The sequence below is a fragment of the Neomonachus schauinslandi genome, chromosome 11, assembly GCF_002201575.2.
Source record: "Neomonachus schauinslandi chromosome 11, ASM220157v2, whole genome shotgun sequence".
In the NCBI taxonomy this organism is placed as follows: domain Eukaryota; kingdom Metazoa; phylum Chordata; class Mammalia; order Carnivora; family Phocidae; genus Neomonachus; species Neomonachus schauinslandi.
Genome location: NC_058413.1, coordinates 6,329,139 through 6,346,559, shown reverse-complemented (window position 1 = coordinate 6,346,559; position 17,421 = coordinate 6,329,139). Strand labels below are relative to the sequence as shown.

Sequence of the window (17,421 nt, the reverse complement as noted above, 5' to 3'; positions counted from 1 at the left end):
GGACAGTAACCATCAAAATCTCACCGGACGTCTCCCACCTGGGCTCATACCTTCAGTACTACTATGGGCCGGTGATAGTGATTTCAAGCTGGCAAGTCAACAATATTAAAATATTTTGATTGAAAGACCTAAGAGTAGGCTGGAATAGAAGCAGAAGAAACCGGACCTCAGGAATTATGTCCTTTTTCTGAAGGCCAGTGGTATGGGGAGCTTGGGGAAGGAACCTTTCTAAACTGACAGCTCACACAACTACCCTTCCTCTAGAGAACAGCAAGCCTGTTCATTTCCCTAATAAATATCATCAAGAGGAAGGTTTGTGCCAATGTGGCTTCCTGAGTTTGATGCTATTATGCAGCTGAAAATGAGCTGGAGACCAGAATAGCCTGTGCCTGGGGCGAGGTGTCGTCCTTCTTGCTAATCACTGTTCCTGAAGTACCTTTTGTTCCCTGTGACAGTGGGGCTCCCCACATAGCTCTCACCACTGCTCTCCTTGCTTCTCTCCCCACTGCCCTCATTTTCATTTCTGTGAGCACCTGCTAACTGTTAACCTCCCTCCTCCTCTCCTGGTACTTCATGCTGTATCATTACCCTTCAGGGATGCTAACTGCGTTTCTAGCTTCATCTACCCTCCCTCTGTCAGGACAACTGCTATGGCTTTGTTCCTGGTGTCTGAGTGTGTGTTCTTTAAGGACTCTGCTTACTCTTTATCCTCCTCCTTTCCATTTTGCTCTAGCAGTGGGATACTGGGTCTCCTCCAGAAATTCCTAGTACCTGTTTTCTCTGAATACCCCTGCTCCAGAGATTCTCTACCCTAGTGCACCCTGCCCTACCCTCAAGCTCCCTGGGGACTGCCTGACAGGCCCTTCTGTCCCTGCAGATTCCAAGAAAGGTGGTATATGACCAACTGAATCAGATCCTGGTATCAGATGCAGCCCTCCCAGAAAATGTCATCCTTGTCAACACTGCTGACTGGCAGGGCCAGGTAAAGCATTAAAGATGGCGGGGCTGGGGAGGAGAGGTTCTGGGTAGCAAGAGTCAGGACATGGAGAATTAGGAAAATGATCCCCATGTCTCAGGCCCCTCTTCCCTGAACTCAGCCTGTAGCTCTGGGCTCCTGTCCCACTTCTGTCACTTTCTGGCTTGTGGGACCTCACATCACTAACTTTCTGTACCTGTTTCCTCATCTCTAGAAAAGCAACTGATCCTGCCTTCCTTCCAGGGTGGTTATGTGTGGTTTTTCTGTCAGCATAACAGAATAAAGGTATCTTGAGAGGTACAGAGTGCTATAAAATGCCAGAGGTGTCCCCTAGTTCCCCTGAAGGCAATTAGAAGAGGCAGAGCCAATCCCCTCTGGCTCCCAGTCACTGCTGTCCACCAGTTAGATCCTGGTGCCAGAATCCCTCTTTCCTAGCATCCCTGCCACCTGGAACATATCCTACAGAGACAGCATCAGAATCTAAAGATTCCTTAGCCTTCCCACGTTTCCTGGTTAGCATGTCTGCATAGGGTCTAGCCCTACCTTCTCTTCACTGGCAGCCAGAACCCTGACCTTCTTTGCCCAACTTCGGTCTCAAGGACAGAGGACGGGGCCCTGCAACTCTAGCCGGGCCTTGCTCTCTTGGTGCCTGTGGGGGAGCTGTGTCGCTGCTGCGTGACCTCATCTGTGTCCCTGCCTTTCCATCCCTGTCCCCCAGTATGTGGCAGAGCTGCTCCAGGACCAACGGAAGCCTGTCGTGTGTACCTGCTCCACCGTAGAGGTCCAGGCCGTGCTGTCCGCCCTGCTCACCCGTATCCAGCGCTAGTAAGGGCTCTACTTATCTCCTGCCCTTTAGGGTTCCCTCTGACCTCATCCTCCCACCCTGACTTCTAAGCAGTGACGGGACTGTCTGGCCTCATCAGACCAAAAATCCTCGGTTGCTGTGTGGTTGGGCCATGGCAGGCCATGATGCTCTGATGTCCCTGCTGGCCCCTGAGTCCAGGGCATGAAAATGTCATTTTCCTGCTCTCCCTGCCTCCCCACCTGGATTCTCCTTGACCTGCCACATCTTCTTAACCCCATGATGAAGAAGACCAGGGAGAGAGAACCAGGGTTTTACAAAGGCCTTTTACTCTCACCCCTCTAACTGCCGTGCTGCATGGCATCCAGAGTCAGGGCTTGCCCTCCTCAGGACCTCCCTAGAGGGGCCGGGCGTCCCTGCCAATGGGAACGAGGACTTCGGGCCTTCTGGGCATCTGAGCTCATGCCCACTGCTGACCCCTGGCAGTACTGCCATATTGCCTCCCATTAGCCTAAGCTCATTTCTTTCTTCCTTCCAGACAATTACCTGCCCAGTTTGATCCTGGATTTCTCTCCTAGTTGTAAAAGCACTGTAGTTTATTGCCTCTCTGTGTATTATTTTATTTATTGGCTTATTTTTCCCCTGTGGGTTGTTGAGATCAAGTCAAGTCAAAGCTTGGGGCCTTCCTCTGAGCAGGATGCTGGAGAACCTCCCAGATGTGGTTGTGACTCTTCCCTTGCTCCCCAGCTGCAACTGCAACTCCTCCATGCCAAGGCCGGTGAAGGTGGCAGCAGTGGGAGGCCAGAGTTACCTGAGCTCCATCCTCCGGTTCTTTGTCAAGTCGCTGGCCAGCAAGACCTCGGACTGGCTTGGCTACATGCGCTTTCTCATCATTCCCCTCGGTAAAGATGGGGCAAATTTCATTCCTGAAGCAGCATGTTGGGGCTGGGCCCTAGGAAGGGACAGTTAGGAGGACCAAAGGCCAGGCCTTAACCAGTTCACCTTCTCTGGTTTCCATCTACCAGGTTCTCATCCTGTGGCCAAATACTTGGGCTCAGTCGACAGTAGATACAGCAGTACCTTCCTTGATTCTGGCTGGAGAGATCTCTTCAGTCGCTCGGAGCCCCCTGTGTCAGGTAATGGCCCTTTGCAAGGGATTGAGGCAAGATGCCACCTGGTTCATGGAGAGCCAGTCTTGGCCAGAGGAGAAGGCCAGAAGAGCATACTTCTTTTCTTCCCTATGGCTCTACCACTCCCAATCCCTTTGCATGTTTAGTTTTTCAGTATTTATTAGGAGGAGGCCCATTATGTATAGCCCTTCTTCACTCTGGATATTTTTAGTCTGTGCTGTTTGCTCTAGAAATGAGGAGGGTCATGAGGAGGTGGGAAGGAGGACATTTCTAGTTGTAGAACTCAAATATAAGAAACTGAGAATAGTTACTAAGAAATCTGTTGATAAGGGAATAACACTGTGCCGACCATGTCTTTTCTCTGAAATACAGAGTAAAAGTGGCAGGGCTTAGAGTGAACTTGAGCTCTGCAATGCTGAGGAGTAGTAAATGCATCATCAGACCTTGAAGGAAGTGATGGGCAGAGATTGGTGGAGTAGAGGGGTTCCTCTAGATTACGAGATTGGTTTGAGCAAAACAGATGTGATGTGGGAGCATGATCAGCCTAGGAAAGAGCAGAACTCTGAGGAACTGCCGAGATTGGAAGGGAGAGAATAGCTCTTTGGTTCATCGTTTCTTATATTCAAAACCAAAGGATCTTTAGAACCCTTTGTCTACTGCAACTCCTAGGGTCTTCTGATCAGTCTCAAGAAAGAGGGTCTCTTTAAGAGGGTTCTCAGGTTTACCTGCTGAAATAAGTTGGTAGTTTTTTTGTCTTTTGTCTTTTCTGCAGAGCAACTGGATGTGGTAGGGCGAGTCATGCAGTATGTCAATGGCGCAGGTGTGACACACCAGCTCCCCGTGGCTGAAGCCATGCTGACCTGCAGACATAAGTTGTAAGTGTGACTTCAAGGGATTTCTTGGAAATAGGTTGGGTGGGCTAGATAAATCTTGAGTTTTCTTTGCTTTTCCATATTTTCCCTCCCCCCCCCCATTTCCCTTTGTAGGCACCCAAGAGAATATGAGGGACAGAAAGAGACAGAGTTTTTACTGTCTCCCATCCAGGCATTCTCCTCCTTGTCCTGGGCCTCCCCACCCAAATGGATTTCCCCGTAGTATGAGAGAAATCCATCCTAGGGGCTGACATTCACGCGTGGTGTAGCATGCAGAGTCAGGTCTTTTGCCTCCATCTGTGGCTCCTCATGCCATCCTGAGACGTGATGGAAAGTATCATGTAGTGTCTGGACTCCCTTGACACCACAATAAAATATGAAAAGCTTGTATCCACAGCTCTCCATGTGGTATCACCCACTAACTGTAAGGCTTTCCTTTCTCTCCCAACAGCCCTGATGAAGATTCCTATCAGAAGTTTATCCCCTTCATTGGTGTGAGTACTGGCTCCCCATTCCTCTGTACCCGACCCATTCTCCTGGCCTTCCTGTCCCTCCCCACCCTCGCGTGCGACACACACACACGATTCATCTAGACAGTGGTTCTCATCCAGAAGCGGTTTTGCCCCCAGGGGACATCTGGCAATATCTGCAGACATTTTTGGTTGTCACAGCTGAAGTTGGGGTTCTACTGGCACCTAGTGGTTAGAGACCAGGGATGCTGCTAAACTTCCTACAGTGCACAGGACAGCACCTACAACAGATTAATCTGGCCCCAATGTCAGCAGTGCCCAGGTCAAGAAACACTGGGCTGGGATATGCACTGAGCTGTTCCCTTCAGTGTCCTCCTTTCCTGAATCATGGGCTATCCCCAGATCATCACTGGTATCTCATATTTATTACACCAAGCCCTGAACCTGGTGCCTCGGCCTAGGGAGAGATGTGCAGAGCATAGCTTCTACAGGCTCCAGGGAAAAGAAAGCTGCCTCAGAAATGAAATAATGATAGATGATATTCTGAAGAGAAGTCCAAGAAGTAGGTATTTCTGTCTTCAGGGTCAGATGTACCATTGAAACGAAGGTCTCTCCTTTCCCCTCCTATTTAGTCAAAGGAGAATCTCTAGATGAGTTGATTTTGGAAATAAAAGGGAAACCTCTTGGATAGCTCTGATGTCAGGTGGTACTGGCTTTTCATTTGGCAGTAGCTGGGCCATAAGGCAGAGGCCAACCAAGAGAGGGACCCCAGAGGTGACAGAGCTGACACCCTGTGGGGCCAAAGCACACCACAAAAGCATGGCTGAAGTTTCAGATTTCCATGTATGAGACAATCGAATTTCTCTTCCAAATCAGCTTGTATTTTTTCCTGTAATCTCCTAGCTGTGGGTAGGAGGCATATGCAGATGAAGGGCCTATTCTATGCTCAACCCAGGTTCTGGATGTCTTGAGTGATGGTGGGAGATGCCTGAGCCTGGAGAAATTTGGTTGCCCCTTCTTGTTTCTTGCTCAAGCCTCCTGTCTGAACGGTCCACTCAGTCCCTGTTAGCCACTGGGGCTACTCCCATAGCCATGTTGGAGGCTCTAGACCATGGCCTATAGCCCAGGCTGATGACTTGATTTGCATCTTCATGGAGCTGTGGGTTGCTGCCCACTCTAGCCTCACAGACAACAGAGAAATATAAAAATAATTTAAAATTGAAACAAACAAAGGAACTGGCAGCCTCATACAATGCCAGGGGAGCAAGGGGAATTGTATCCAGAAAGTTGAGAGTGTCAGTGTGTTACTTTCTGGGAACTAAAATAAGGATGCATAGAGAATTTGGGGCAAACTTCAGTGAATAGCAGCACTGTGTTCTGAGCAGCCCTTGAGGGGACCATCTGCATGTGATCTCTACTCCCCGTCAGTCCCTGGGGTCCAGTTTCCGTGACCTCACAGCACCCCCTAGCACCTCTGCCAGGTGCCAGGCCCTGGGCCTGCTACTTCACCAGGATTCACCTGTCACTTCAAGCCACAGCTGTGACATTCAAATAATCTGTTTCTAGCTATGCCTTTGCTGGCTGCTGGAGGGCCCCCTCTCTCCTTCCCAGAATTCTCTATGAGAAATCTAAAATTTGGGGGGAAGCTGAAATCAGTACACTGCGTTGAGGTAGGGAAGGAGCGCGGTGCCTGGGATCACCGTCTTATCCATATTCTCCAAGATTCCAGCAAGTCTGGAAAGGAGGAAGCTGGTATCAGCACATGAGCACGTTCCCTTGCTTGGTTTCACACAGGCAGGAATTCAGAGAGCTCTCCCCTGCAACACGCTGCCTTACCAAGCTTTCTCACAGTGTCTCGTCACTTCTCTGACATGGGAAGATGGTCTCCTACCCATGTGGTCTTAGAAGAAACGCGATCAGAATACTGAAATGGGTCCTGCCTTCAAGGTGGCTTTGCCCTTCCCAGAGATGAGCCATGAGGTCTTATGTGCCCCCACCTCATTGTTTGGAACTGGGTTTTTTTACATATCTTAAAGATATGGGTTTTTACATATCTTAAAGATCTTAAAGATCTTTGGGTTTTTTTACATATCTTAAAGATCAGATCTGGGCTACTCTGGATTTGCAAAGATTTTTTAAAGCCTCTGATCAAATAATATATAGTAATGGCTGTTGTGTCTAATCACCTGCTTCCAACTGGATCAAAATGTGTCCAGCTTTATAGTGAGAGGACCTAATGCAACATCTCTTCTTTCTCCCAGGTGGTGAAGGTGGGTCTGGTTGAAGACTCTCCTTCCACTGCAGGTGAGCCTGGGGCCCTTGTGCTCCTGGGAAGTGAGGTGATGCCTTCTCGGCCTCCTCTCTAGTCCATCAGGCCAGAAGGTGAAGACTTTGGGTGTCCTAAGGTTAAGTAAGAGTTTGGGCACCCTCACTTCCCAGGTGAAGCGGTGGCAGGGGGCAGTGGAGAGGTGTCTAAGGCTTAGCAGCAACTGAGACAGAAGGGCCCTCGACCCCTTGTCACCAACTGGTCAGGGGTGGCTTCCTCTGGCCAACTGTGTTTGTCCCCCTGACAGGCGATGGGGATGACTCACCTGTGGTCAGCCTTACAGTGCCCTCCACATCACCGCCTTCCAGCTCAGGCCTGAGCCGAGATACCACAGCCACCCCTCCTTCGTCCCCATCCATGAGCAGTGCCCTCGCCGTTGTGGGGTAAGGGGCTCTTGCCCATTCCTCTCCTGCCAAACCCCTCCATCAGGGCCCAGGAACCTGAATGACTTCCCCACCCCCGACCTGCGTGCAGCATTGCATAACAATGATGGCATACTGAGTGTAGAAGGCAGGATAGTGGCAAGAACTTTGGAGTGAATTCAGAGACTTCAGTCACTAGCCAGGCAAGTGGAACCACTCTGTACAATGCAGGATACTTTCTTCCCCATCTGTCTCCCGGGGTAAAAGCATTGAATGAGACAAAGGGCAGAGAGGCCCTTTGCAGCCTGTAAAGGGCTGTGCAGGGGTCTTGCTGGGGCACTGCCCAGCTTGGTGGAGTGTGGCCATGGGAGTCCCACACACCTGGGTTTGAGTCATGGTTCTGTGTTAGGTCCGCTATATTAGCTTGTGTTCAAGAATGAATTACTCAGGGCGCCTGGGTGGCTCAGTTGGTTAGGCGACTGCTTTCGGCTCAGGTCATGATCCTGGAGTCCCGGGATCGAGTCCCGCATCGGGCTCCCTGCTCGGCAGGGGGCCTGCTTCTCCCTCTGACCCTCCCCCCTCTCATGTGCTCTCTCTCATTCCCTCTGTCTCAAATAAATAAATAAAATCTTTAAAAAAAAAAAATACTAAAAAATAAAAAAATAAAAAAAAAAAGAATGAATTACTCAGTGACACTTGTTAAAGCACAGTGAGGGAGGGGCGGCTGGGTGACTCAGTCGGTTAAGCGTCTGACTCTTGATTTCAGCTCAGGTCATGATCTCAGGGTCATGGGATCGAGCCCCATGTCGGGATCCACACTTAGCACAGAGTCAGCTTGGGATTCTCTCTCTTCCTCTCTTGATGCACCTCCCCCTGCTTGCACATTCCCCTCCCCCCGAATAAATAAATAAAATCTTAAAAAAAAAAAAAAAGGCACAGTAAGGGAGACCACATCAGGGCATGACCATCGAAGTAGGTGTAGGGAGCACTGCCATGTATTTTGCAGGTTGGGTGGATCAATTCCAAACACAGCCTGAACAAGTGGGGATTTCTACCCTGGGAGCGGGTATGGATGGAAGATTACTAAGGAAACGTCAGGGGTAAGGGGGGTTCTAAGCAGTCCTAACAGGATTCTTGCTGAGACAAGTCAGGGTGTCAGACATCTCCTGGAGGGTGGGGGTGAGGGGATGAGGAGCCTGACCAGGTGATCAGATAGGGAGGGTGGGGGTTCTTGCTGACTGTCTTAGCAGGATTCTTGCTAAAAATGGCTTTTACAAGGAAGTACACAAATGGGCCTATGTAAAGGTTTAGGAGCCAAACTAAAGTTTCTAAAGTTTAGTCCAGCAAAGAACCTTTGTCACTTGGACAAGTTACGAAGCGTCATTTCCGACTCCGGGAGTAGAGTGAAATAGCCACACCAGAGTTTTGTGAGGCTTCAGTAAGAGCGTGTGTTGTTGGCGCCCGGCACAAGGAGGCTGCTGCCGCCTTTCGTGCATGCCGTCTGTCTGTCTGTCTGTCTGTCAGCACAGGGGCCATTTGCGGCACTGCAGCTGTAGCGGCAAGTAAGAAAGGCTCGTCCCAGTCCCGGAGCTCAGGCTCCTGGGCCCGGCAACGCCAGAGCAGCAGAAAATTCAAACTGTGTAGGTTGCAGTAAGCACTATGAAAAATTAACAGAGGGATGGTTCTAAAAGGGGAAAGAATTTCTTTAGGGGCTCAAGTATCCAGAGTTGAGACCGGGTGGTCCGGGTGGCCTCTCAGGAGGCAGCTCTCCTGCCAGGCCTGAGCAGGAGTTGCTGACAGGGAGGGTGGAGCAGGTGCTCCCAGAGGGGGCCCGAGGGAGCGGCCGGGAGGTGAGCAAAGTACAGGTATGGGTCAGGAACACAAATGGGCCTCTGCTCCTTCTTCCTCCCTATTTCCCTTTTCTCTGCCTTGCCTCGTTCTGTTTTTTCTGGGGAAGGTCCTCAGCAGCAGAGAGGGTAGGCACTGGCCGGTGGTTTTTCCAGAAACACCAATGACAGGGTCATCATGGTCCCTGCAGAACATGAATGTTCTCAGATGGCAAGAAGTCTCCACTGCACCTCAGATCCCAACCCTTATCCTCCCTCACCCTCTCCTCCCCTCTTCCCCTTTTCACTTCCCTTCGTAGTCTCTACTGATTTACGGAAGGGACAGTTCAGGAAAGGAGGAAATCCCATACAGCTGGTAATGCTGCATGGTTCCAGACTTCCCAGAGGGCTTGGGGACCAGCCCTTACCTTGACCTCCTTTCCCATCCCATTTAAGCTGTTTTTTCATGGAACCACTGGAACCAGGCAGAAAGAGAAATGTCAGATGACTTTTGTAGTCTGTCTGCCTATTGTGTCTGGCGCCTCCTTTCAAGAAAACATCAGCCCTCTTCCCCCTTGGAGCTAAAATTATCCCTGAGCTAGAAGTGCCATAAATAAGAGAAAGCCGCAGGTCAGCAGCCATCAGTCTCCCTCCTGGGGCTGCTGTGGAGCCGGCCGAGGTGCTTGCGCCTCTGCCCTACTTAATCTCTCCAGCCCTTCGCTCGGTTTGCCTGGGCTCTTCTTGCTGGGTGTGTGCATGCACATGTGTGCATATGAGTGTGCATATGTATGTGTGCACACTTTCTTCATAAAGCCTCCTTCCTCTCTGCTTCCCTCATCCCCCTGTGACTTTGTATTCGGTTCCCTCACAGTGCCTCAGCTCTTTACCCTCTCTTGGCTTTGTCTTCCAATCAGCCTGTCTCTCCCTTCCCACACAAACCAATTCTGTGAGCCTGGAGGGAACTCAGGACCACTTAGCCTGCCACCTCCCCTGACCTGTCCCAGAGCCTGGCGGTCCCTTCCAGGCCCCCCAGTCTGGCCATGTAGTTGGGAACTGAGGGCAGAGCCTACTCTCCATTACTGTTCCCCTTCCTCAGGAGCCCCAACAGCCCATATGGGGACGTGATTGGCCTCCAGGTGGACTACTGGCTGGGCCACCCTGGTGAGCGGAGGAGGGAAGGTGACAAGAGGGATGCCAGCTCCAAGAACACCCTCAAGAGCGTCTTCCGCTCAGTGCAGGTTTCCCGCCTGCCCCATGGTGGGGAGGCCCAGCTCTCCGGCACCATGGCAATGACTGTGGTCACCAAAGAGAAGAACAAGAAAGGTAGGTGACATCTGAGGCCAGGGACTTTCAGGGCCACTAGGGTTCACCGTCTCCTCTCAGGGTCTGGGACAGAATCTGCTCTGGGAGACCTTTGGATGAGGGCAAAGCAGCACATATATCATGTGGTCCAGCCCGGGGTTCTGCAACGGTCCTAGCTCACCTTGTGAGACGAGGCCAGTCCTTCTGTAACCAAGGAAACAGATGTCCCCAGTGAGTCATCAGGCCCTGCCTGCTGAACATCAGCACCTTGGGGGCTGGGGCTGCGAGTGCTGCCATAATGAAGCAACTGCCCTCCGGGGTAGACCATGTGACAGAGGAGGACATTGCTGTGTCCCCACGAAGCAGAGCATTTGCACCCAGTCCTGGAAGTCACTCAAGCCCACACGAGCAAAAGGGCAGAGCTGTTTAAGAATTAAGAGGAGTAGGGGCACCTGGGTGGTTCAGTGGGTTAAGCGTCTGCCTTTAGCTCAGGTCATGATCTCGGGTCTTGGGATGGAGCCCCGCATCGCGCTCCCGGCTCAGCAGGGAGTCTGCTTCTCCCTCTCTCCACTCATGCTCTCTCTCTCGCAAATAAATAAATAAAGTCTTTAAAAAAAAAAAAAAAAGTAGAAGAGGAATACAGCCCATTTTGGATAAGAGAGGTGGCTTAAGGCACTAGAGGTAGAGTTGGGGGTGGCCCCGGGTCCTGTGCTCCGAGAGAGTAGGGCAGGAATCCCCCAGCCAGGCCAGCCCCAGGGCAGAGCTTGCTGTTGTCTGTTCTGCCGATCTGGCTGTGCACCTGCCATCGCAAGGCTTGTGCCAGGTGACTCAAGGGCCCTCACAGCGCCACCCATCAACCAGCTGTCAGCTAGGGGCTTTCTTTAGCTGCTGGACCCTCCCCCACTCAGAGCACTCCCAGAGCAGCTGGGCCTCTTTCTGTTCATGCCTCTGCTCCATAGAGTTCCTCTTGGGGGGGCAAGCAGGGGGCTGTGGCAGGCCTGAAGCCAAAACAACAGGCGTACCTCAGAGACCTGCCCGGGGCCGGCCTGCCAGCTCCGCAGTGTTCTCCTTGCTGCCCCAACATCCTTGGGCCAGAGACGTTGCAAACACTCCTGTGAGTGAGGCCCTCCTGGCCGAGGCCAACTCGGCCCTATGTGGGTGCAAGTGTGCAGGAAGGAGAGCCCAAGGGCACAGGCGCCTTGCCCCACAGGCTACCTAGAACATTCAAGCTGGAAGGGACCTCAGAGACTAACCGGCCGGCTCCAGGTCCTCATTACACAGTTAAAGATATCGAGGTTTAGGGAGAGGCCTGTGAGGGGAAGGGGCAGAAGGAAGATCCTGGTATGCGCTTCCTGCATCCCCAGAGCTAGGGAGCAGGGGAGATGGCTGGCTGCAAATCACCTCCCCTTCCCACAGGAAGAGGGGCCAGTGGGGATGAGAGAGAGGAGAGGGGTAGCTGCTTTTCCAAGGGCTGTGACGGAGGTGGTTCTGCTTGCTTTCCAGTTCCCACCATCTTCCTGAGCAAGAAACCTCGAGAAAAGGAGGTAGATTCCAAGAGCCAGGTCATCGAGGGCATAAGCCGCCTCATCTGCTCTGCCAAGCAGCAGCAGACCATGCTGAGAGGTATGGGGAGACACGGGAGGAGGGGTGCTGGGCAGGGCGGGAAGAAAAGGGGCAGGGGACTCTGGGGGGAGGGAGGCGATGGTCCTCCCCAAGGGACCCTGGGGAGGTGGCCTTAGCAGCCCTGGTCAACCCCTCCTTCCCCTGTCACCCCAGTGTCCATCGACGGAGTCGAGTGGAGTGACATCAAGTTCTTCCAGCTGGCGGCCCAGTGGCCCACCCATGTCAAGCACTTTCCAGTGGGACTATTCAGTGGCAGCAAGGCCACCTGAGGGCACTATCTCCTGGCCACTCTCCCTCCTGGCACTGCCACCAGCCTCACCGCCTGCGGGCAGGGGGAGGCTAGCAGGCCTGGGCCCAGCATCCCCTTTCCTGGCCTGGGGGCCTGCATCTCTCTTGCCCAGTCCTGAAGGACACTGCCAGTGGGGACACTGCTCCCCTCCCTCCTGCTCAGTCCTCTCCCTCCTGCTCCAGGCCCAAGGCATGTCGATTTTGCCTTCTGGTGCCCATCCCTGGAATTGAGTCCTCTGGGCCTTCCTTCACCGACTTCCAATCTCCCCACGTGGCACCAGTTCCTTCCTGGAAATAGGAAACCTGGAATCCTGGCCCACAGCAGGGAGTCCAGCCCTCCCCATCTCTGCCAGCTGCCCAACCTGCCCCCCTCAAGTGGGGCCCAGGGCCACTTCCCATGCTGTAGGTTCTCCCAGTGGGGGGTAGGAGGGGTACCCTGAGCCCAAGGGCTCCCCTCCCCCCCACAGTCACAGGGGCAGCCCCACCCCTCCCTCACCACCAGGACAGCATTTCTATGGTGATGCCATGTTTTTCTGGGGTGGAGGGGCCTTCCCGGTCTCCCCCATGCACGACCTCCTCACTTACCCCCAGGTTCCCCCCAGATGTCACGAGCACCCTTGGGTGTTTCTTTGGTTCTCTGCACAGCCAGTCTCTTGGTGGTTCCATGTGACTTGCTTGGGCACCAGCCCCTGTCTTGTGGCTTCCCCCTTGTTGATGACTCTCCCCCCTCTGCCTCCCACCCCCTCCACCCCAGCGCTGCCTCTTCCTGAACTCCGGACTGGGACAGATGGGAGGCAGACCCCACCAGCATATTGTCTGTGACCCTACATCTCCCTGCGCCTACCGTGTCCATTTGTGTCCCACTCCCTAGTATGTTCTTCCCCTCCTCACGCCTAGGCAGAGAGCCCACCTTCCCAGCCGGGTGTTTGTCCAGCAGGCTCCAATCCCTCCCTCTCGCCATGGGGGTCTGAGCCAACTCCTCAGCCTCGACCGTCAGCCTTCTCAGGAGAAGCTGAGCACGCAGGGCCACCATCCCAGCCGCAGCCCTCTATCCCCCCCAGCACCTTCAGAGCTTTACCGTTGCCCTCTCACCCCTTCTAGAAGTTTTTGCACAGAACTTCATTTTGAAAAGTGTTTTTCTCATTCTCCATACCTCCCCAAACTCCTCCAGCCCTTACCCCCCACTCAGCCCTGCTGTCCAGAGCATCTCCCGGGCTGAGCTGCTCTCTTGGGGCCAGAGAGGGGTGGGGCTTGAGGGACTGAGTGGATGTTGGGTTTTTCATTCAATAAACTGGTGATTTCTTACCAACTAGCAAGGCTTGGGCTTCTATGCCTCTCACTGTGACGCAGGATCTGTACGACCCTCTCCCCTCCACACCACAGCCGACTCCTCTCAAAATCAACTCCTCTCAAATGGCTGGAAAGAAGCATATTCTCATTTCCTTAATTAGAGAAATAGGCATGAATGTGTCTTTCCCAGTATGAGGCAAGCAGAGGCCAGAAACAGAAGTAGCACTCTTCTCACACCAAAATCCCTTTTTTCTCTAGGACTCACCATCCCCAAATCCCACCTCCCAAGACAGTGACATATTGAGGGTAGTTTCTGCTCTTCTGATTAAAGATTAGAACTTGGCTTCTTTCCCTCTACTAGGCTGATGTCCTGCCATAGTTTCTGGAAGCTGGTGGAGTCTGAGGCCCAGGTGGAGGGGGTGGAGCTGGGGTCCATCACTGAGTTGGCTTTCCTGCCTGCCCTTAACTTAGATGGAAAACAGTCATAGGCCCTACTCCCTGGATGCCTGGTTCTTCACACATTCCCGGGATAGAGGCCTGCACACCAGCCTTCCTCCGGTGAAGAAGTGCCCAGTAGTTGGGGCTTGCGTAGGGGAGGGGACCGAGGGGCTTGGCACCCTTGCCCTGCAGGACACAGCCACAGAGGAGTGGATGACCAAGCAGGGCAGGCTGTTACTGCCTCCCCAAGCCCTGTGGCCCAGTGACCTAAGGGAGGGAGGCTCTGGGACCCAGCAGTGTGGCCCTACACCAAACTCTCTGAGCCTGGAACATGGAAATAATGCCTGTCTCCCAAGGGGAAAAGTCCAGTGAGGTCTGTGAGAGTGTCCCAGAAATGCAATCTGTGCGTTACTTACCGAACAAGGTGTACAGTCTGGTTGGGGAGAGGAAACGCCAGAAGTCAAACTGTGTTTAAGATGAGCTAGAGAGGATGTGAGTGTTACCTCGGGGCAGAGTGGAAGCTCCATGAGAGGCCTGGGGGCAGGAGGCAGAGGGAGAGGGCTCAGGCAGTGCAGGGGCTGGGGGGACCCGGGAGTGGTGGAAGTCCCCAGCTGGAGGGGTGTGGGGGACAAGTAGACTCGGGTCCAGCTCAGAAATGAGAAGACGGAGCAGATGAGGGGAAGATGAGGGGCAGGAAGAGGCACAAGCTCCCAGCCTGCTCTATCTGACTCCACATCCAGGGCCTCCCCTCTTCCCAGCTCTGGGGCTTCGCTCTTGCAGTTGCCCCCTCTCTCCTGCCATCATCTCTACCAGGTCTTTCCCGTCTGCATGCCAACAGGCAGTAATAGCTCTCATGTCAAAAACAAATCCCCTGCTTCTAGATCCCCACTGACTGCCACGTCTCTCCTCCCTGGAAAGTGAAATGCTTCTAGAGTTGTTCATGTTTCCTGCCTCCACTTCCGCTCCTTCAGGCTTTTTCCTCAACAGCCCCATCAGAAGTTCCCTTACCAAGGTCACCAGTGACCTGAGGTGCCACATCCAAGGGTCAGTTTTCTTGTTTGACCTCCACTTGACCTGTGCACAGCACTCTGCTCTCCTTCCACTTCTCTGACTGCCCTTTCTTGGCCTCCCTTACTGTACCTTCAGCTTCCGAGCCTTGGAACACTGGAAAACACAGGGCTCCAGCCTCTGGCCTTCTCTCTCCCCACACTCAGCCCTGTAGTGTGAAATGCTCCCCTGCACACAGACTTCTCCCTCCATTCTTCACGTGCTGAGGCCAAAACCTTTGGCACCACCGACTCCTCTGTCCCTCATACCCACCATCCAGTCTGGTGGCTTTCCCAAGACAGATGGAGAACCCAGCAGCGCCCCACCCCTTTCACTGCTGCTGTTATCTCTTGTCTGGATGTTCTAATAGCCTCTTAATTATGCTTCCACCTCTCTGCCTGGAGTCTGTTCTCCACACAATAGCCAGAGAGAGCTTTTTAAAATGTTAATCGGATCGTGGTCAATTACCAATTTAAACTGTCCAATGGCTTCCCATCCCACTAGGAATATAATCCAAAACCCTCATCATAACTCACAAGGCCTAGGTGATCTGACCTCCTGAGGGTAGTTTGATCTCTCCTCTCACTCTGCCCCTCGCCCACTGGCCTCTGCATTCCTCAGACACACCAGGCACGCTCTGCCTCAGGGTCTTTGCACAAGCTGTCCCCCTGCCCATCCTGGCCCTGCCTCGAGGTCCGTGTGGCTTGCTCCCCCATTGAAGTCTTGGCTTAAAGGTCACCTAAGAGAAGCTTTCCCTGTTCTACCTGTCTCAAATAGCACCTCCCTTTTCTCTCCCCCTTCTTTAGTTTTCCTTATTAGCACTTCTCACTCCTTGGCACTAATATCCATTTGTTTCTCTCTCCCCACTGGAATGTAAGCTCCAAGAAAATGGGAATATTTTTTTTATCTGCTCTATCCTTGGTACCCAGGATCCTTCTTGGCTCGTCCTAGGTACACAGTGAGTATCTGTCGACAGAATGAAGGAAGAGGCCTTGTACTGCTGCAGTGGAGTCCCCAGTCCAGATGCACTACTCAGGCACTTTAATGCCTCAGCCCAAAAGATACCTGAGTGTTCCTATAGGCCCTGGAGTAAGAAGACAGACTCCAAAGAAGAGGGAAAGGGTTTGATAGGAATGGTTTCCAGAATTCCAAACATGAGGCAACTCAGATTTACACGTTGAGACAGCTTGCCCCGTCACTGAGGGTCAAGGCTGCACCAGAGCAGAACTGCCCATGGGGCTGCCTTAAACATTCTCTAAAGGCCAAGAGTAGCATTTTGGTGCAGAAGGTGGAAGAACTTCTGTCTAACTTGTATACCAACTCCAGATTGTTTTATTGTTAATTTAAACAAACATGTATCTTAGAATAGTTTTAGATTTACAGAAAAGTTGCAAAGATGGGGGCGCCTCGGTGGCTCAGTCGTTAGGCGTCTGCCTTCGGCTCAGGTCATGATCCCAGGGTCCTGGGATCAAGCCCCACATCGGGCTCCCTGCTCGGCGGGAAGCCTGCTTTCCCCTCTCCCACTCCCCCTGCTTGTGTTCCCTCTCTCGCTGTGTCTCTCTGTCAAATACATAAATAAAATCTTAAAAAAAAAAAAAAAGTTGCAAAGATGGAACAAAGAGTTGCTGTATACCACCCCCCCCATTTTCTCCTATTGTTAACATGTTACATTAGTATGGCACATTTATAATAACTAATGAACAACATTGATACATTATTATCAACTAAAGTCCATATTTAACTCCGATTCCTTAGTTTTTCCCTAAAGTCTTTTTTTGTTTGTTTAAGATTTTTATTTATTTGAGAGAAAAAGTGAGAGAAGAGAGCACAAGCAGAGGAAGCTGCAGAAGAAGAGGGAGAAGCAGACTCCCCACTGAGCAGGGAGCCCAATGTGGGGCTTGATTCAGGGCTCGATCCCAGGACCCTGGGATCATGACCTGAGCTGAAGGCAGACGCTTAACCGACTGCGCCATCCAGGTGCCCCTCCCTAAAGTCTTTTATGAATTCCAGAATCCCATCCAGGATACCACACTACATTTAATACTTCGGACTATGACATTTTCTCAGACTTACCCTATTTTTGATAACCTTGACAGTTTTGAGGTGTACTGGTCAGGTATTTTGTAGAATGCCCCTTGGCTAGAATTTGCCAGCACATCCTAGCAAGGGTACCTGCCTTCAACATGATTTGTGAACCTTGATCACCTGGCTGAGGTAGTGTTGACTAATAAATTCACACCCCCTTCCCTACTGTGCTCTTAGGCAGGAAGCCACTAAGCACAGCCTAGATAAAAGATTTTCCTCTATATCCATTAGTTAGATTCTAGACAGCAGACTTCAGATCCATGTTTTAAACTCCTTCCCTCATCACCCACTGCTGTGTCCAGGGACTGTGTCATGGATGACTCTCTCAACACCATCTACGAGCATTTTCTTTTAGCCAGGCTGCTGCTATAGCTTCATGTGGTTTATACCACAGACTCCTTCAAGTAGCCCCAGGAAATCAATTCAGCTGATACTTCTTTTTTACCAAGGAGGAAGCCCAAGGTCAGAGAGCTCCCCCGCTCCCAACCCCACCCCTGTCCTAAATCTAAACTCTCATTTTTAAAAAATATTTTATTTATTTATTTGTCAGAGAGAGAGAGAGCACAAGCAGGGGGAGCGGCAGG

General features: G+C 52.1%; 1 protein-coding gene across 2 annotated transcripts in view; it reads left to right on the top strand.

Moving 5' to 3' along the window:
• PACS1 (phosphofurin acidic cluster sorting protein 1) overlaps positions 1-13,293 on the top strand; it is a 143,882-nt gene extending 130,589 nt beyond the window's left edge. For both annotated transcript variants that reach the window (XM_044919272.1, XM_044919273.1), the window contains exons 14-24: positions 878-982; positions 1,695-1,801; positions 2,526-2,680; positions 2,804-2,914; positions 3,681-3,783; positions 4,232-4,274; positions 6,512-6,554; positions 6,824-6,959; positions 9,861-10,087; positions 11,570-11,689; positions 11,843-13,293. In XM_044919272.1, the coding sequence (XP_044775207.1) occupies positions 878-982; positions 1,695-1,801; positions 2,526-2,680; positions 2,804-2,914; positions 3,681-3,783; positions 4,232-4,274; positions 6,512-6,554; positions 6,824-6,959; positions 9,861-10,087; positions 11,570-11,689; positions 11,843-11,958 (1,266 nt within the window). In that variant the 3' untranslated portion in view covers positions 11,959-13,293. The remainder of the gene's footprint in view (positions 1-877; positions 983-1,694; positions 1,802-2,525; positions 2,681-2,803; positions 2,915-3,680; positions 3,784-4,231; positions 4,275-6,511; positions 6,555-6,823; positions 6,960-9,860; positions 10,088-11,569; positions 11,690-11,842) is intronic.
• Positions 13,294-17,421: the final 4,128 nt, after the last annotated feature.